This window comes from Calliphora vicina, chromosome 2 (assembly GCF_958450345.1).
Source record: "Calliphora vicina chromosome 2, idCalVici1.1, whole genome shotgun sequence".
Lineage (NCBI taxonomy): Eukaryota > Metazoa > Arthropoda > Insecta > Diptera > Calliphoridae > Calliphora > Calliphora vicina.
Window position 1 is genome coordinate 46,328,348 of NC_088781.1, and position 22,251 is coordinate 46,350,598.

The 22,251-nt window shown below is 29.0% G+C and overlaps 1 protein-coding gene across 1 annotated transcript in view; it reads right to left on the reverse strand.

The window, feature by feature from the left end:
• The window catches only part of Or22c (Odorant receptor 22c), a 48,219-nt gene extending 26,593 nt beyond the window's left edge, over positions 1-21,626 (reverse strand). The window contains exons 1-4 of the mRNA XM_065501368.1: positions 21,296-21,626; positions 20,478-20,664; positions 15,943-16,133; positions 7,238-7,419 (exon numbers count right to left, since the gene is read on the reverse strand). Of these exons, the coding sequence (XP_065357440.1) occupies positions 7,238-7,419; positions 15,943-16,133; positions 20,478-20,664; positions 21,296-21,626 (891 nt within the window). The remainder of the gene's footprint in view (positions 1-7,237; positions 7,420-15,942; positions 16,134-20,477; positions 20,665-21,295) is intronic.
• Positions 21,627-22,251: the final 625 nt, after the last annotated feature.

Consider the following 22,251-nt stretch of genomic DNA (forward strand, 5'->3'; position numbering starts at 1 on the left):
TATTAACTAACATCAGTATATTAAATTACTTTAATGGACTAAAATCCAATTATAATGAAATTAGCCATTACCTAAATAAGTAAGTAATAAAAAAACTTAACTTTTAAATTCAAGTGACTGTTAAACATTCTTAAAACTTTTGCACATTTATTTTCTTTTCACTTTTACTACTTATTAAATTTCAATAAGAATTGCTATAAATAGTATTATTTTCTTTGCTAACTAACACTAACTATGACCATTTATTTTGTCAACTTTTAAGAATATTTTACAATAATCTTTTAAAACACTAAATTGATTCGATGAAAGTAAGTATATACTTTAATGAAATTAAATTCCTTCATTCAGCACCATTAACATTTGTCTAGTTCTCTCAATGTCAGTTTGACAATAAAATATTGATTGTAAAAGATACTTCTTGTCATGGCGAATGAACACTTAAACTCGTATAATTTTCTGTGTTTTTTTTTTGTTTGTTACACGTTTTCTCTAAAAGAAATTATATTGCAGAAGGGAAACAAAAAATGAAAGTATCACTCACCTTCATTACAATCAAGGCCGACAACAAGTGATACACTATGTGTGTCTGTCTGTCTGAATGACTGCTCGCTACTTTTCTTTTATTATTATTATATTTTATTTCTATTTTCGTTGTTTTTTTATGTTAAAATGCTAAAGGAAGATTATGTCAACACAACTGACAATTATTACATTGAATTTTTTGTTATTTGTTGGGCTTAAATCTTTATGTTGGAAAAAAAAATTTAGACCATTTTTTCTTAACTTTTTCAAAGGTAAATTTTAGTTTCAAAACTTATTTAATAAATATGTAGAAAAGAAACAAGATAATGGTTTTAATTTGTATTTTCTTACATTATTAAGCTGTCCATTTTGTAGAATTACCTTGAATTATTTTTGTATCCTTATAATAAATCCATTGCGAAATAATTATAGTAATTTAAGAGAGAAAAGTATTAAGTTATAAATAAACAAGTAAGATTGTTAAACTGATTTATAAGGTGGTAACGAATTGAAGGTACCCTTTAACTTAAATGAAAATAAATTTTTTTTTGTAAGAAAATATTCTTTTGTGTTCAAAGCTTATGTTATAAAAATAATTTGAAAAGAATAAGAAATTTTGGTTTGTTAAAAATAGATTTTTTTTAGTTATTTTAATAGTTTTACTAAAAAGCTTTTTTTTAACAAAAATTTTTGTACAGAAAAAAAATTAATTGGAAAAATTTTTGTACAGAAAAAAAATTAATTGAAAGCAGGTCAGGTCTGATAGGAAGTCTTGTGTTTGGAGAAATCCATAAATAACGGTCTTCCTGAATGAAATGTAGTTGTGCAAATGTTGTCGACAAAACTCGATTCTTCGTCTTCTATTAACAGTATTTATAAACGGCTTATTTCGGGCAGTCCTTTCATCAAAATTTGCCTCGCTCAGAACCCGTCAAACTTAAATATTTTTCAACTTAATTTTTCAACTTTGGAGCACTTAAATTGGGTTTTTCTTTAACTTTACGGACAATCCATATCTTATCTGCATTATTAAATAGTGTATTTGGCGCAGATCCCTTATCGTCTATTCTATTTTCGTTGCGAAACCTTTCTATAATGTGCTGGACAGTTGAGGAACTAATTGCAACAATTTAAAAAATTTATCGTTGGATTTTGCACTGTTTCGAATGACGAATAGCGTCTTTTCTTTTCTCAACTGAAGTTTGTTTTCTCATTTTTAAAATTTAAAATCTTTTCAACTTCTTTTTATAAAAATTCTTTAAAAATGACCTTAGCTTAGCGCCTAAACAGAAAAAAATGCTTTGCACAGTTAATTCATTATCAGAGAATGTATAAAATATACTGAATCATTTAAGCTGTGAGTTTATTTTAACGAGAAATATTTTTTTTTCATTAATATTTCTTCAATTAGATTTGTTTTTGTTATTTTTTCTTCCTCAGCATTATAACAGGACATATATCATTATATTTTATATAAAATTTGATTGATAAATTGAATGAACATTGAATACTTTCGATTTTCTAAAATAATTTTACCTGCATCAAATAAGCTGTGAGTCACTGTAAGTTTCAATTAATTTTTTTTTCTGTACAAAATTTTTTTTTCAAAAAAACCTTTTTCTTTAATAAAACTATACAGATATTTCGAAAAATATTTATAGTGAAAGCTTTTAATTATAGATATTGCACAGAAAGGTCCACCATTACCGAAAATAAATATTTTCGTTAACAAATTATATTTATACCCTTCACCAAGAGTAGCAAGTAGCGACCCCATCATTTCAGGATTATCGATATAACAATGTCCGTCTGTATGTTGAAATTAACTTTCCGTAGCACCCAAGTAACTTATATAAAAGATTCATACATCAATATATCCGCTATAGATAGACCTGGTTCGGTTGCTATTTAAAATCGAGAAAATCGGCATACAAAGGGCTGAGAAATAAGGAAAAAAATCTTAAAAATTTTGGTATTCAAATAAAATTCAATACAAAAAAGGTTTCATATATACAGAAGTCATGGCACCTAATTTTATTGCGATGCGGTGGTAAATTCCGGCCAAAAATGTTTTTTTTGTTTTTTTAATTTTTATAATATTTTGATGGTTAATTTTTCTTAACACTTCAGAATATACAGTATCATAATTATTTTGGCTATAAAGTAACTATATGGTTATTTATAGTGCTGTAAAGACAAAGGTTTTTTCTTGTCATTTTAATATTAGAAAAATTTAATTTTTTTTACTTTTGAATCGAAGTAGCCTGTGCTTTTTTCTTTAAAGTTTTTTTTTTTTTGCAAATTAGCTCAAGTTTTTATAAAACAGTTAACAGTTAACCATTCCACGTAGTTGTTAAGGAGTTTTTCCGTGTTCTTTTTATATAAAAGTGAAGTGATTAGGAACTAGTTTTAAATCTATAGAAACTAAATTAAAAAAAAGTTTGAAAGGCCAGAGCAAATTAAAAGGGGCTATTAGAGGTTAAGTGTAAATTACATCTAATACTGTAAAGTATCAAGTGTAAGATGTATAAATTTCAGCTGCAATTATCTGCCATTCTAATAACCAGAACGATTTCAGTCCCTTCATATTTTACACACTTTTTTTGTATTTTTTTGGTCAATTTCAAAAATTATGTAAGTTTGAGTGGTATTTACGTCTATGTTGATTTGACCAAACCATATATTTGTATGTCGAAATTTTTTCAATGCATAATTTATGTTATTTTTAATTATAAACCTAATTGAAGCCATTTACAAAAATTACTTACTTTTGTCGATGCTTTATGTAATTTCAAATATTTTTTTGCGATGGATCAAGTGTGTTTTTCTTAAATGTACACGAAATTTTAAATTTTACATGAATAATCTAACTTTTCCGATAATTTTAAAACGTTCATGATTGTTTGGCAAAACCCTGTATATGTATTCCGAAATTTTTACGACCATTTTTTTCAATCACTTATGCTATTCTTCATTTTTGGACTAAATTTCAGACATTTACATGAATAACCTAATTTGTTCGATACTTTCAAAACATCCATTATTGTTTGGCCAAACCCTGTATATGTAATCCGAAATTTTAATGGCCAATTTTTTCTCTGATCACATATTTTATTCTTTATTTTTGGACAAAATTTCAGCCACTTCCATGCTTTTTTGGCCATCGAAATATTAATCGATCGATCGGTTATGTTATTCGTAATACAAATACCAGATTTCAAACATTTTTATGAAGAATAAAGAAGTTATGGATTTTTGGCCGGAATGGGTCAAAATCCGGAAAAATATTTTTTAACCCGAATTTTTTTTCACAAAAATTTTTTTGTCATACATTTTTTTCACTAAAAATTGAAAAAAAAAATATTTTTTTTAAATTAAAAAAAAACAATTTTGAAATTTTTTTTTTTTTACCAAAAATATGTAAAATTTTTATTTAAAGTACATATATTAATCATAATCTTATGAATTCTTTCTGTCAACAACAAATTATTACAAAAAATTCAAAGAGGCTGAACAAAGATCAATTCAAATCATTCGTTATCAGTACTCCGTGATTGTTCTAATAAGGTGGCTGAAAATTTTTATTCAAATCAAAATGTAGATGCTTTAACTAAAAAAAATACTGTATATCGTGACAGTAAGTGTATTTTTTTTCAAAGTTTTGAAATTTTTTGATGTTTTGCTTTCAATATACAACTATTACGTGGCTCCGGGATTTAGACAATTATTGCTTAAAAGTGGCTCAAATAGTGTATTCATTGAAAAATAATAATTTTTAAACATAAATTATGAAGTTTTTTTTGTAGTTTATGAAATTTTGAGTTGAATTTCCTGGTTAATCGGTATTACAAACATGGCGGAAAAGGCTGGAAAAGAAAAACCAATGAGATAATTTCAACAGGACAACTCACAATTGATATTTCGATTTAATTATTTTTTAATAAATTATATTCCAATTCGCTAATTTTGGCATTATTTTTACAGGTGTTCGCAATTTTTTGTCACGTTCGAGATACCATATTTATTGCTAATATATTGAAAACTACTAATCGACAAAGCCTATATTTTGCACTAAACATAGTGCTAAAAGAATTTCTATATTTTTTTTCATTTCAAAGCCTTAAGCCATATAAATAAGTTTTTTTATTATAATAATTTGCAAAAAAAAACTATTGGGTGTATTTCAATTTTATTATACCCTTCACCTTCGTGAGAAGGGTATATATAAGTTTGTCATTCCGTTTGTAATTTCTACATTTTTAATTTCCGACCCTATAAAGTATATATATTCTGGATCCTTGTAGATAGCGGAGTCGATTAAGCCATGTCCGACTGTCTGTCTGTTGAAATCAATTTTCTGAAGACCCCAGATATCTTCTGGATCCAAATCTTCAATAATTCTGTCAGACATGCTTTCGAGAATTTTGCTATTTAAAATCAGCAAAATCGGTCCACAAATGGCTGAGATATGAGGAAAAAACCAAGACAACCTCGATTTTTGACCTATTTTTGACCTATATCTGGATTACTAAGACATTAATATAGACAATATGGATATCTAATGATAGATATTTCAAAGACATTTGCAACGACGTATATAAGCCCATAGTAAGTTGGACCTACAATGGGTCAAAATCGGAAAAAAAATGTTAACCCGAATTTTTTTTTTCACAAAAAAAAAATTTAAAAAACAAAAAAAATTTTAAAATTTAAAAAAAAAAAAAAAATTTAAATAATCGAAAAAAAAAATTTTTCCAAAAAATGAAAAAAACAACTGGAAAAAAAATTAAATTTTGTTTACCGTAAAATATTTAAAATTTTGAAGTATAATTTGGTGAAGGGTATATAAGATTCGGCACAGCCGAATATAGCACTCTTACTTGTTTTTACATATCTGTCATTTATTTCCACTTAGTTATTGCATATTAAAGTGTAAACAACAACATTTTTTTTTTGCTTCCAAAAATGTCGAATATTCGGGAAGTTTTGCTTTAGTTCTTTAATTTGAAAAAAATTCCGCTGAAGCACACTAATTGATTCATCGGTTTAAACGTGCGAGAGATGATTTGTGCGGTTCAGAAGTGGTGATTTTGACACGGAAGACAAAGATCGGCCAGACCTGTCAAACAAGTTTGAAGACCAAGAATTGGAGGCATTACTCCTTGAAGATTGTTGTAAAACTCAACAAGAGCTTGATAAATCAATTTGAGCTATTCAAACCTCTAAACTTTAGCAAGCAGCGTTATTCATCTAAAAGCAGAAAAATTAGGCACCATACGAATTGAAGCTGAGAGAGAGGCGGTCGAAAACGAGTTATATTTTTTTCTCTTTCGATGTATTGGAAACAACTAATCGACAAGATACATTTTTTTCAGATCTCTACATTTTTTCACTTCAAAAGCGTACGTCACAAAAAAAAAAATTTTTGTTGTAAAAAAATAGAAGTAATCTTAGCTTGTGATTTTTTTAAAGCATTTTTAATTTGTTTGTGAGAAACTTTCGATATTTTTTTAAAATAGTATTTTTATAATTTATATAAACTTTTCTATAAAAACCATTTGAGTAATGTTTTTAATAGAACAAAATTTACAACAAAAAAACATTAAAAAAATATATACAATATTTCTTTGTAAAAAAGCTTTTTTCAAAATTTCTGTATGAGAATTTTTTATTAAACGCTTTTTATCTTAACTTTTCTTTTTGAAAATTTTTAAGATTTTTTTAAGAAAAAAAATGTTGTAAAGAATTATTTTTTTTTTGGAAAAATCAAGCACATAATTTTGTCCAAAAGCTTTTCTTTTTTTTTTTGAAGGAAGCTTTCAAAAGTTTGTTTTATAATGATTTCGTTAGAAAAAAAGCTGGGTAAAACATCTGTATGTAAATTTAATAACTTATAAAAGCAAATACTAACTAACTAATGCTGCCATTTTAATACAATAGGTTTAAAAACTAATGTACAAAAAACTCTATTTAAATTAATGTTTATTTGTTATGCCATTTTCTCTATGTGGGCTATACATTTTTCACTTCCCACTAAAATTTACAACAAATAGCTAATTTCGATAAAACAGCAAAACTTTCAATGTTTAATAGCACTCAAATAACAATATACGCTAAACTAACGTTAACGATAAACATAAAATGGGATTAATATAAAAGTAAAGTAATTTAAAGTTGCTTTTGCTTCAATTTTTCTTCTCTCTAACGCTCAACCATTCAACCATACTACTTACTGCTGAACCCAACAAACTTAAAAATAATGAAAAAGTATAAAGAGAGAGCAAGAGAAAAAAAAAACGAAAAAAATATTGGTTTAAAATCAACTTTTTAAACTAAACTGCAGAAAAAAAATATATGAAAAAAGTGAATGTAATGAAAGTTAAAACAAAATATAGCAAAAAAAAAGAGCAGCAATATAAGTACATATTGATACTTATTTAAAAAATAAAATAAATAAAAAAGAACTTATAAAAAAAATCCTACTTAAGATGAGCTAAAGCAAATAAAACTTACACAACCACACTCAACCACAAAAGAAGAACAAAATCATGCAGACACCACAAACCGGATATTTGCACCCACTAATACTTACACCACTTAAATATAAAAAGCTCAAAAAAAAATATCGAGTCGATTAACCAACTCTCCTCTCTTACTCTTTACCTCCTTCACATCTACACACACATGCACATTCTCTTTTAACTCAGCTACTTACCAACATTAAATCCAAAATGCTTGAACATAAAACTAATGCTGCCGACAGGAAATGCATCAAAATGATAAGAGTAAAGTTTGCTGCAAAATCCGAACATAAATCGATGATCGCGTTATGACGTTTTACCACTGCAGTCAGTTGCAAACGAAAACGTTGATTCTGTGCCAAACTTGAAGTTTCACCTTAAAAGTTTTTTGTGTTTTTTTTTTTTAAAAAAGAAGAACAAAGAAAAAAATTGGAATAAAAATTGTGTTGATTGTTTCAATATTTATTGTTGATGGAGAGGTGTAAAGGGCGGGTGTAAAACGGAAGAACAGACAAATTTGTGGTGTGTAAAATATAATATAAAAGAAAGGAAATTCATTGTTTTTTTTTTTTTTATTTTTTAATTCTGATTTAACGCACTCTACATTAAATAATTATGGGTTTAAATAAAGTTTCTGAAATGGAACCATTTAGTTAATTAATATGGCCTATGGTTTAAAAAAATATCTTGTTGGGTTTACTTTTGTCTACAATATGACACAAACACCAAATACAAATAGACTTCAAACTTAATATTAGCTATGGTCAGATCTCAAGTCTGTGATATTGAGTATATACTAACGTAATCGAGAATTGGAAGATGTTTGATGACGGTTCTTGGAAAAATGTTTAGAGAAGACCATTTCAGAAGGACAAACTCGCATAGAAAAACATGGTTGTTTTTTTAGACATGATTATAAGTTATTCAATAATATTATGATGACTGTAATCATTCATTAAAATGTCTCGATCATATTATCTTTCATTAACCATTGCCTTGACTGCTGCAACCATGACTGTTTCTAGCAATCAGGTATATATTATTCTGGCAATAATTTCCATAATGAAATTTTACATAATTTAAGAGCAACAAATTTTAACATAATATGTTGAATAAATGACTTAAGTGTTCATCTAAAATCAAATGCTGAAAATTTGAGCAAAAGCGAATAAAGTTTTGGGTTTGCACACTTTATTTGAAATTTCGAGTTTTGGAAAAAATTCAAAAATTAAATGTTGAAAAAAATCCAATTAATAATAAATTTTGTATTTAATTTACCCATAATAACTGGTTACCAAAAAAAATCCTTAAATTGCATTCAAATCTCAAATTTTACAATTTAATTTTTTTTAATGTGTTTTGAAACTACAAATGTCAGTGATATATATTATGGGTTAGCGTGGGGACCGATATGAAATTGGCATATTTGGAGAAAATTTGTTAAAATCATTTCTTAAACTAAATATTAGGTAGCCTATTTTCTTATATTTAATTTCTGTGGGTTGCTAATTTCATTTTGTATTTTTAAATTTCTAGGATATTTTTAAACCTTTTATATCTTGGATCAAAATTGGCCAAAACATCAGCATTAAAATATAATAAAAGTAAAAGTAACCTCAGCAAAAACTTGGAAATGACTTGCATTTACTGAACTACTTACTTTTCAATGACTATTTCATACCGTCTGCATTACTTAGAAATAGTTTCATAATGACTGACATTTAATCTGATTATAAACGTTTAAATTATTACATTTTTGTTCAAATTGATTTAAAATATTTTTTCTCCATTTAATTTATCTTTTAATTTGTATAGATTATTTATTTAAGTCACTATTTGTAAGCGAACGTGTATAATGAGTTAAATTGCCAATCTATAAGTAGTAAAGAGTAAATACATATATTAGAATTTTAATTAAGAACTTTGCAATGTAAGCTTTTGTTGGGATGGGTTAGAATTTTTTTACTTTAAAGGATTAAAATCTAAAAAAGAAATTTCCAAATGATTTTTAGGTTTGGAAAAAATAGTTTTAATAATTAGTTTCATTGCACGGTGCTAGGATGGAAAAAAACTTGTTAAACGACCCAGCGTGGGTTATAGGTCGTGCTGAGTACATTACAAATTGTGTCTAAAAATTTCAGAAACATCCTCAAATTCCGAAGTTATTCTAAAAAAACCGTTTTCAGTGAACTCAGTCAGTTTTTCTCCGACTTTAAATTTTTCGTGCTTTAAAAAAATCACCGACTTTAAAATGACGTACATTTTTATGCATTTGTAAGTTATAAGTATTGTTTTTGTTAAGAATATCTAACAGAAAAGCAAAATTTATAAATTTTTTTGATAAAAAAGGAAATTTAGTTTTTGACAAAACATACCAGCAAAAATTTTGTAAATTTTTGTAATGACAACTAGTTATTTCATGCATTCTTTTGTAAGGAGTGGTGGTTACCCAGCACATTATTTTATTTACTAGAATAAGTACTTATTTTTATACAGGCTGGTAATGAACTTTTGCATTTAGCACAGCTATGTAGTGTGTTTGACTGGAAAACGGGAGGTTAGTGGTTCGCCACCTGTCAAAGCCATACATTTTTTTGTTCATATCATATTCATTTATATGTTGATGTTAAAACTATTGTTAACTTCCAATAAAATAACTCGTACATGGAGCAGTGAGTTAGCAGCTTGACTATCAAACACAAGCAAATAATGTGACTGTTCGATTCCCACACAAGGCAATATTTTTTGTGTTTTTTTTTTAGCTACATATTCTTGTTGTGAATTTACTACTTATTTCTCAACTGATTGTAAGTACATTTGTAAGCTTGACCCCTGAAATTTTTAAAAATCTCGAACAACGGTAAGTAGTGTTTCAGTCAAATAATAAGTAGTTATAGCTTTGCTCCAATTATACTTGCTGGCTTACTAGGTAAGTAAAGTTTTTGCTGGGATGGTTTTAATTATTTAATTTTTTCGAAAAAGTTTAATAACTTTTGCAAATATATATCGATTTTAACAAGTAATATATCATTTTTGTCTATATAAAATTGTCTTTAAAACACTGTGCCAAAAAAATAGGTTGTCATAGAAACAAATTTAAATAACTATTGTTGAATTTGAAAAATTACGAAAAAAAAATATAAAATAATGAGAACCAACTCACCAAACATTTTCAAAAAAGATTTCAATATATATTCTCATAGCACTTTCCACAAATACCATTTTAAAAAAGTTCACTTTTCTTACAACCCCTCTCCAACTCACCAACAATTTTCCAAAAAAAATTTCAATTTATATTCTCATAGCTCTATCTACAAATAGCATTTCTTCGTTTGTTTGGCATTTTCTTGGGGATCCGCTATAAGTAAATTTTGGTTATAAAATCGTTAAAAAAATTTGCTATATTAAGCTCTCATGCTTAGTATATTTCTATAAAAAATAAAATTATTTGATTCGGTGCAAGTAGTTGCAAAAAATTTGAGTATGGAATGAAGCCTGACCTTCCCACACATAACCACATATGTATCATTCCTTGGGCAAATGCAGGCAACTTAAGTTCTATACTACAGAAGACAAACAACTTTTTCGTAACTTCACAAAAACATTACATACTAATAAAATCATGATATTTTACACATAATATAAACATTTAGTAAAATATTTTAAGTTTTCTTTTAAGAAGGAACCTCCGGTATTGTAATCCATTTTGGTAAAATCTTAGTTATAACTAATTTTTTTAAAAAAATCACTTTTTCCTTAATGGATTTTTTTTTACTTTTTTCAGATTGAAAATTGTATTTAAAAAATGTAAACTTTCACAGCAGTTTATATATAAACTGAGTGACTAATTGGCATAAATTTTTGGCATTTATGTCGTCGAAATCGAGGAATTGAACTGTATTTTTCAAAAAGCGAAAGTTGAACATTTTTGCCGCAAAAATTGGAAATGAGCACATAGTGGGATGTTTCAAAAGCTGTTTGTCCTCACCTAGGCCTTCAGCCCCCATTAGGATACTTTTCAAGTTCTGACAAAAAGTGTTATTTTATAGCAGAGTGTTTAACATTTAACATGATTAATGGTGTAATTAATATGATTATAATGGGCTAATGGAGTCCAAATAAAATAATATATTATTTTTTTAATAAATATGGTACTAACATTGATCTTAGCAATTTAATCTATTTGATATTTTTATTTTTCAGAGCATTGTTCTATTTTTAATATCTTGGACAGTCTTGACCACAGCTATAAAAGGGTTAATAATATCATAGACCAGAAACTAAAAACTAAATACCCGCGGAGTCCGCCAAACTAGTCTCCACGTTGCCTCATAATAGGTACAACTTGTGGTTTTATTCCACATTTTGCGTTTATTATATTTTAAATAAAGTAATTTTTTGGGTGTTTGACTTAAAAGCGGGATTTTTTAAATGTTTACCTTTTATTTTGGAACATTTGTACAATATAAATTTATTCCAATTTATTCTTTCTAAATAATTATTAGCAGGTATTGCAAAATGTGACCTAGCGTTATCATGATGGATTATTACGGTTCCATGTCTGGCCACGTATTCTGAACGTTTTTCCGCTAATGCTCACTTCAAACGAATCAGTTGCGTTCGGTATAGGTTCCCTGTTATGGTCTGGTCAGATTTCAGCAGCTCATAATTGATAGTACCCATTTGCTCCTACCAAATACAGATCATTACTTTAGCTCCATGGATATTTGGCTTCGGTGTTGCTTTAGCTAGTTGGTCTGGCTTCACATACGATATCTTACGCTGCGGGGTTCCCTAATAGATACATTTTTCTTTTGGATGGATCTTACAAAATATTAGAAATTGATGCTGGAGTAAGTACCATTGATTTTTCAAGCTGAGTTTGATAACAATCCTCATGGAGTAATGCCTACAATTCTAGGTCTTCAAACTGTTTTTGGCCTTTGTAATTCAAATCAACAAAAACCATGTTCAAAAGATACGTCATCTATTGTAAATCGCACATTTTTAAGTCATACACCCAATAATATTTTGAAATTTCGTTTAAACAAATTTTTTGAAAGTGTAAAATTTGGGATTTATAATATGCATAAAATTTTTTTATTTTTTTTTATTTTTGATTAAAATATCTATAGGTAAATGCAGGAAAAAAAATATATATGAAATCTGATTCAAAAATTGTCCTCTAAACTAGTGCTTTTCTGTAGCAAATTTCAAGTTTAAGCTAAATTGTATTTATTGGCATAGCTGGAATGAAAAATTAAAAATTAGTTTGGAGTATTTAATTTTTTGGGATTTTTGAAAAGTTGTTTGTGATTTGTTGGATTTTCAATAACAAAGCTCACACTTTTTCTCCGTTATAGGGTATTTAACTAAAAATTCTAGATACATGTAAAATTTCATATAAAAATATTTTATCTCGTAAACTAAAAGAAATAAACTATAGTAATTTTGTAGACCATAACTATTAGATTACATATATACTTAGTAAAATCTTTCGGATGGGAGCAAAAATTACGAATTTGGATCATTTAGAATTGGACTATCCGATCAGAAATTACAGATCTATTTACACTTTTTTTTGAAATTCCCCATACTGTTAATGACAGTACCAATAAAATAATGGATTGATTCTCACATATTATCTAGTGTGGATTTTGGGTTCATAAAACCTATTTGTCCTGAATGTTCTATTGCTAATCATAGACAAAAAATACTAATTAGCAATTTATAAAACATAGTGCTGGATAAAATCACGGACTAAACTTATAGTATAAAGACATGCATAAACATGGGCGGAAATGTTTCAATTAACCCAAAAATTTACTTTGAGATTGATGTACTGAATGTTTTCGACAACTAATATATAATCATCTATGCACAGAGAAAACAGATTCGTAATAGCAACCGAATTTGTTGCCAATCGAATGATTCGGTTGTACACATAGAATTTTTCGGTTCTAGCAACATAAAATCAGTTGATAAAGAAGAATTTCTAAAATTTTGTAGCCAAAACTGTAAAATTCGGTAAGGCAGAATCATTCGATTGGCAACAAATTCGGTTGCTACTACGAATCTGTTTTCTGTGTGTGTTTGTACAGAATGTAAATTAAGTAAGTTTCTATTGTATTAATTCATGCTGACTCAGAATTAATTTCTATTAATAATAGGTCAAGTTCAAGTTACTCAATTCAATTTAATACTCTTTCATTGAACTTATTCTATAAAAAAAACTACTTTCTCCAAACTCTTAAATACCATCATTGTCTTAATCATCTTGTTTATAAATAGTTACACGTGTAATCTACTCTAACTCTTAATTACAGATACAATGTAAGAATACTGCCATAGTGAGAGTCATTATTGTAGTCATTACTGCGTAATCACTAATAGAATTAATAATATTTGCTAAATTATTAATGCTGCAAGATTTTGATGATGATTGAAAATCTGTACCACATATACAGAGTTTGTATGGGTTATTCGTTTGCTATGTAACAATTTTAAGTTAAACAAGAAAGAGAGCTGTATTCGGCTGTGCTGAATTTTAAATGCCCTTCTCCAAAGTGTACTTTAAGATAAAGAATCAAAATATTTTTTGGTGAATAAAAGTTGTTTTTAACTGGAAAAATTTTATGTTAAAAGATTAAACAATATTTTGTCCTGTTTCGACCCAATGCATGTTCGAATCACTATGGCGCTATATACGTCGTTAGAAAGGTCTTTGAAATATCTATCATTAGATATCCATATTGTCTATATTAATGACTTAGGTTTAAACTCGAGGTAGTATTTGGATTCGTCGGAAAAGAGGACAGTATTCCATTTCTGTATCGACCAGTTTAAATGATCCCTGGCAAATTGTAGACGAACAGAACGGTTCTTTTTAGAAATGAGTGTTTTTTTCACAGGACGATAGCAACCAAGACCAGCCTCATTTGCCCTGCGACTAACTGTTCGGGTACTTATTTCTAATTTTAGGCTATTAACAACCTCTCGAGGAGTTATTTTTGGGAATTTCTTGAACTCTCTCGCTAATAAATTATCTTGTCTAGGAGTAGTCTTACGAGGTCTTCCACCTAAATGTTGAGTTTTTACAGAACCGGTCTTACGAAATTTCTTTATAATTTTTGAAACTGCTGATTTATTTATTGAATATTTGTCACAGATACTTTTTTGTTTTAAACCAGCTTTAAAATCGTTAATTATTTTATTTTTTAAGTCTTCACAAATCACAACTATAGCCATTTTCGTTAACTTTGAAAAAAAGCAATTATGCGAAAAACTTAGAAAAAGAAATGGTGAAAAAATTACCAGAATTTAAAAATAAAATAACTGTAAACAGGATGCTTTTTACTTCGTTCTTTTAAATATTATTTTCGTTTTACACTTCTTTCTTGCAGAAGTTTTAAAGTTTCCATTGTTTTGTCAGTAGCGAAATAGTGAATATTTTGAATTTTTTTACCTTTTTTCAGAATATAATTAATTATGTTGTTTGTTTTTCAGTTAATTTATGTAAATAATACAAGTAAAATACTAAAAAAAATTATTTTAACCCTCCGACGGTTGAGGAGAAGTTGCCCTTATACGAAGTACAAGGTCCACAGGGACCTTGTTCTTCTGTTATATGAAAACGCATTTTTTAAAAATTTTTTTTGTTTTGATTTATTATTATTTACTAACTATACATGTATAATGAATGTTAGAATAAAAATTTTCTTTTATATATAACATTATTAACTTTTTATGAGTTTTATATGAAAAAAGCCTAAAAATCTATTGTTGAAATTTCAGTACAAGTACCTTTTCACACGTTCCCATACTAAACACATTTAAATCTCAATAGAAACTAAACTATTGGTCGGATCGCTTTGATTTTTTTTAAACGATTCTAGATAAAATTTCCTTGGAATACATGTGGGGGGCGGATATACTTCCCATGGACCATCGAGGAGTAATTTCAGTTTGAAAATGAAAAAGGTCCCCAGGGACCTTCTCACCCGCCGGAGGGTTAAAAAAATATTTTAAATTTTGGGCTACATATGGAATATTTGGAAAAGTTTCCATTGTATTGTCAACCACTGTATATCAGCCATTTGTGGGCCGATTTTATCGATTTTAATTAGCAACTGAACTGGAACTTTAGCGGATATATTGATATATGAATAATGTATGTAAGATATTTACAGGCTACAGAAAGTTAATTTCAATATGCAGACGGACAAACGCACATTGCTATATCGACTCCCCTATCTTTAACGATCCATAATATATATATTTATGGGGTCACAAATAAAAAAAGTAGAAACTACAAACGGAATGACATAGCTTGCCACTCATGGTGAAGGATGTAACAATGTCGTTTGTACTAAAGTGAATTTTTTTCATTACAGAACATATTTTGTTCTATTAGCTATTATATTTCAACATCTTGCAGTCAATTCAAAATAGAAATTTTCAAAGGTTTCCCTATAGTGTGCTAATAAGTCGTTGCTACACTTTTTTGTATGTCTTCATAATTTTTCCCCCAAGAAAAACAAAAATTTATGATGGTGTTAGAAGCATCAAAAAAAATTAAGTAGAAAAACTTGTAACAAGTTTTACTGTTGGCTCATCTCTTTTGTCTTCTTTGAATGCGGAAGTCAATTGGCAACATGTTACAACATGTTTGTATGCATTCAACATAATTGAGTTTGGAGGAAAACAAAACGAATAATGAAACCTAAAAATATTATTTGTATGCATATACAAAAAAAAAACTTTATCAGAAATCAGAAACTAAGCAAATCATCATTCGATATGAAATCACTGTTTTTTTTTTTCATTATATTCTGTCTTTAAACTTATTATGTAGAACATTGTAATTTTTTTTATTTTTTATCTCTTTTCTTTTACTTACTTTCTTTCAGCTCAGCAAATATGATGCGTATGTCATACTGAATCATACGAAATACACCGCACATGTACATGCAGGCACAAACAAAAAATCCATCCACAAAACTGAAGGTAAAAACTGTCATCGCACCGGATAATGTTAGAATGATATATGTCACCGGATAATATGGATAATTGACAAACATTTCCGGTACGCTGTAAGATAAGTCAAATGCATGAAATGGTGAGTGGGAAGAAAGAAAGAGAAAGAAAAACAATTATTTTAAACTGTTAGAAATTTTAGGAAAATATTAAGTTATAGTTATTAATTTTAAATAGTTAAAGTTTGATTTTTGCCATTTAGTGATTAATGTGTCTGTGTGTTTTAAGTTTAATTAGTAAAAAGCTTTTTTCTACTATACTTGAGCATTAGCTTGGCACTTATTTAGCTTCTTTGGGATTTACAAAGCTTCAAAGTTCTAAAAACAAAATTTCGAGTTTTGTGTCCAAGTTGCAATATTTTCAAACCAAACTATAAACGTTGCCTGCTGTCAGTTAAATTTTCAGCATTTGAATTTTATATAATGGAGATAATCCAAAAGTTGCAAAATAAGAGCCACCCTACTGATTACACATTTTTGCATAACTTTTATACAAATTATTAATATGCTTTTTATTGTAACAAATTACTGTCTATGCTCGTTATGGCAAAATAGACAAAAGTAGTCTTTGTCTATTTTGTATGTACGGACAACCTGCATTTAGAAACTAATTAAGGTAAATGGAAATTTTTAGTCAAATATTTTGTTTGTTAAATAATTTTCACACATTATTTGTTCACTTTTTGTGCAGACATTCATACGAAAATATTAATTGCAATTAATTACTGCAGAGTAATGTGAAAGTAAGAAATAGAAGTGTTAGACCGACTGTCATAATATCTCTACACGAAAAATAGGTGGGAATAATAAAGAGTGTCTGAATGTTTATCCTATAAACTATTGGTTCTATTGAAAAACTATATATGCATAAGAAAGTTTTCCAAAACAATTACTACTTTGTGGTCTATAAGTTTCATTTAACCCATAGCCGTAATAAAAATTTGTTCCTAGGTTCAAGGCTGTCCATACATTTTTTTTACCGAATTTTTCACAATTCCAATACTTTTTAGTTTTCTGAATTACACAAACTTCTGTATCGGTAACATCAGCCTCTAAAATGTCTGGTTTATCCTCAATTTCACAATCTATTTCTGAAATTTGGGATTTAGGACCTAAACGTTTGAAATTACTGGCAGATGTTATGCCATTTACAAATTTTTCATGCCTTCGAACAGCCTTGCTCCATTGAGACACATGCTTTATTTACAGATGTAAGTGTTCGTGTCAAATTTCGAGATCTAAGTTACGTAAAACTATTTCACACAAGTCCTGATCTGACAAAGAAGACTTTATCTTATCGCACAAAATCATGATAGCGTCAAAATACTCGTCGAAAGTCTTAGACTTCTTTTGTTTCCTTCGTCGGATATCATATATTACGTCAAAATCGGTATAAAAATCATTATATTGTATTTTCAAAGCCTCGGTTAATCGAAACCAATTGAGGTCATCACAATTACTTTGATATCGCCAATAACAATAGAGTGTGGCATGGTGCACTTTTATCGAAAATATTGCTTTTGGTGTCTGTAATATAGATGAGATCTCATCAAACGAGTTCAAGATAAATTCAGGGGTACCGCAAGGCTCCGTTCTTTCTCCTACTCTATTTCATATTTTTCTAAACGACCTTCTACATCAAACTTCCAACCCTATCTATTATTTTGGGTCGTGTAAATAGGTTAGCTTTCAACGCTCGCAAGACTCAGTGTTGCATGTTGACTCAAAAAACGAACAACAGACTATGGTGCTTCATCTGTATTTATGGATGGTGTAAATATTGTGGAATCAGACGCTCTTGATGTTCTGGTCATGAAGATACATCGTTTTTCTAAACACATTTTTCAAGTGTTGAAAGAAGCATTCTAATGTCTCGGATTTCTGAAACGGTGTAGGAATTACTTCACTCCATCTAATGTCCTCACTATTTACACGACCTATAGCCGATCGAAAATGGAATACAACTCCCATGTATAGGCCGGTGCTTCAGAGTATATTTTGGAGCTTCTCGACCGCGTACAGGAGAGGGCGAAGGTGGTTATTGGTGACAGTAGGGTATCCAATTCTATTGATTCGCTTTAGCACCGACGCAATGTGGGCTGCGTTTCACTGTTCTATCGGTACCACAATCGAATGTATTCTGATGACATTAAAGAACCTGTTCCTGATACCCGCAGATTTCTACGTAATACATGTTTTTTAATTCCTCAATTTGTAGGAATCGAATATTGTCTAAAATTCATGTTCTGTTCATTTAAGTTGGACCTAACATTATTATCAATCATAAGATCACAAATCCGACTCGACAAAATACTTAAAATTTAATTTCTAAATTCACACAATAAATCCGAAACAATCTGTCTTACGCTACAATTGTGAGGAATACAGGAATACAGAATTCCAATTGTTTTCCGAGATATAACCGTGAGACAATTTCAAGTTATTCGGATAAATCGAGTTTTAGCTAAATATTAGTTATACCCATAAAATTCGCAGCTAAACTAGCAAAACCCAAATGTAATTTTGTTAGTTTCGATAAGTATTTCCGGAAATTCCATACGAATAGGAGTTTGTACACGATGACTTCAGAAATGTTACACAGTGTTATACTTTATCTGCCTGTCTGTCTACATGCAAATCAGTCAAAGGCAAATACAATTTCAAAGTGCGACTAAACGAGAAATATACCACCTCTCCACGATTTATAAGTTCGTATCATCGAACATCGTACTAAAATCTCTCTAAATGTTACTGTAAATCTAACTGTTGCTGAACAGTGGCCCGTAAATATCTCCACTAATATCCTCAAGATCAACCGAACGTTTCAGAGACCCGGTTCCAACAGTATATAGACACATTACCCCTTGCAGGGCTTTCATATAGTCCCTAAATAACTCGAAGCCGCCTACATTGATATTCAATGCCTTTACTCTTTTCTCCCTTTATATTTTCTCCCTAGTGATATCGGCATTATCAATTCCGAGGCCATCAAGATCACCAGGATCTCTTCCTGTATATACAACATTCATCAGGAAGTCTATATGACATCAAGTATCAGTCTCCAAAATGAAGACTCGAGCTCCTATGCCTGTATCACTCTTTGAGAGACTACTTAAAATAGTTGGTCGGATGCAAGCTATTATTCGTTTTCAAGGCAACTGATTTTATGTAAAATCCTAGTAGTACCATAATGTTCTAACTAAAGACAACTCTAGAGTCTTAATAAGTTAATTGTAGCCACCAGCTACATTTACTTCAATAGGATGTTATTCAAGACTGGCTATAGTGTGCTTAAAATACCAAGAGTGGTGCACCTCTGAACCTTATTGATTATCTTCCTTTACCTAACCACTCTTAAAGCCTTACACTGACAGTATAACCAAACGAAAGTATTGGTTTTTGCCTCATCTGTCAATTTAAGTTCCACTTATTTTTTACCTTCTGGTAAACAACTTTTGATAAAAAATGTGCAAAATAAAGGCCAACAATATTTTAATATTGTATTATACACTTATTATTAATAGATTATTGACATTTTGTTCCCTTTATGCACTTATATGTTTTCATTTAACAGATTGCTAAGATAATTATGCAGTTGTCGATTTTTAAAAAGAAATGGAAACAGATTATGTTTTTTTATTCTCAAAAAAAGTCTGTACTTATGTAGTTATGTACATTAAAGGGTTTCAGCAAATAATCGATTTTTCATAAAATCACAGATTAAAGATATTTAAAAAAATATATAAAACGCATAATTCTTTGGAATTTTGCTAAAAATTCGTATTTTATACAATATGGCGAAAAAACACCATTTTAATTTTATATGTGAAAATTTGCTTAATGATCTCAAACAATTTAAAATTCTCCATAAAGAAATTAAAAAATAAATAAGTCGTAAAGCAGCCTACTTGATTTGCGTTGGCATATAAATGTAACGATGTGTGTCATGTTATTTATAAATACATTGCTTTGGGGATTTTCTACGTAATAAAAAAAAATTAAATTTCCATGCAATTAATTTTTCTCAATAATCTATTTTTAGCAAAACAATATAAAAAGCAGGGCGTAATAACTTATTTTTATTACTAAGAATTTGTGTTAATCAAAATGAAAATATTTTAGGTGAACTAAATAAAAATTCCAATTGATTTGGGTTGTTTAAAGCTAAGCAACCACTAAATTAAACAGGAAATAAAATTAAATTTGGCCACCGATGCGTATAAGTGATGAGGCTTCATGTACAAGAAAATAAATATTCATCATACGCAGGGTATTACTTACAAATGTAAGGAAATTAAGTAATTTTGTTTATGTTCAAATAAATTGAAATGTTATAACATGTTTAATAAGCTACTTAAATATTTATATAAAATCATTATGAATCTCATAAAATACTTACACAATATTGAAAGGCAAAACATTCACAATATCCTGACCTTGAAAATGTCTTATCACATTTGTCACCAGAGGCCTTAGGTTAAACGACATGTTTGTAAAACTTCCACTGGTTAGCAAAATGAAACTAAAGATGCTGGCTATTGAGGCCAACTTCTGTACAATTTGCATTTTCTCCTTGCAGTGTTGTTCTGCATTCAAGCGAACCACCAGCAAAATTGTGGCGCAAGATCAAGTAGTTATGATTACGCCAACAAAATACCAGACCAGAACACCACCACCAGCAGCAGCAGCAGCATTATCAGCATCAGCAAGAAGTTGAGAGCAAAATTATTATTACGAAATAACTAATCATTTGTAGAGTGCAAGTAGAATTTGAAATTATCCAAGTAAAGTGTAATTAAAATGTAATTATCCAACGAAACAATAGCCAAGCAAGTCTCAAGTACTACTTATAGTTGTGAAACACGAATACATGCTTCATATCTACAGGTAACTAGATGAGTTTATATCTCTATAAACATTAGAGTGCTCCAAGAAATGAAAAATATACATAGAATTGTTCTATGTAAATTTACAAGGGGAAAAACAATTTTTTTCAGTTTTTGCAAAAACTTAAACAAATTAATTTTCCCATTGAAAATGCATCTTCCAATTATGCATCCCAATATTTTACAATATTTTAATGTATATCTAATCCGTTGAACAATTCTATGAATCTTCATATTTTTCTTCGTCCCTTCAACCTTGGATCACTCTAATATACATAAATACTTAGCTATACATATGAGGGTTTAGGTTAAGTTTCACATACTAACTAACCTGCCATTAGCATGTTGCGTATACGTTCAAGTATCATATACCAGCGATGATTAAAAACAAAGAAGACCAACATCTTTAATAGGGAGATGGCCTTGGTAACGCCAGGACAAAAGGCCTCCAGTGCATTAACTAAATCATTTAAATACATAAAACCATATAAATTCTCACCGACCGCACCCAGTGCCACCACAAAGACATTGAAACCAAAGAATAGTAATTTTATGCAGGAATGTTTACGTTGAGGCCAAATGCCGCATATAATACCGGATATACGTGGTATGCGCATAAAACTTTTTGCGATTGGTACAGATGGCTGAAGAAAATCAAACATTATAAATAAATGTTTTGTTGACTTCTGCTACAAGTACACAAACCAGTACACGAGTGGTACAACGTATCTATGTATTTCTACACGTTCTATTTTATTTTTGTTTCCTCGTTATTGTTGGTGTTATTTATACTTATATTTGTTTGTGTTTGTATGTCCGTATAAAAGTATTTGAAACTGTGTGTTGCCTGTATTTTAGTTTTCAAATTTGGATTTCTGCTACTGCTGCTGCGGATGGTCTTGTTATTATAAATTTAAATACACAGACAAGACAAAACAATACAGCGTTGGCACAGTGTTTGGAAACGTGATTTAGTGGGGAAACTAATTTCGGCTATAAGAACTAAATAAATTACTATACTGAAAATAATGATTTCATTGTTAAAAAATCGAAAACTGATCGGTTTCGGGTTAGTATACAAATATTATATTACACCGTCTAACGAATAGAGAAAAAATTCGTTAGACACAAACCGGATGATATACGTTTGAAACTATAAATTTAATGGAGAAAAACTGTGTTTTCAGTTTTTCATTTCGTGATCCTGAGTCCTTTTTTAAGGACTTCAAAGTTTCAAAGAAGTAAATTTTTCAAAAAATATTTAAAAATACTCCTGCTATTCCAACA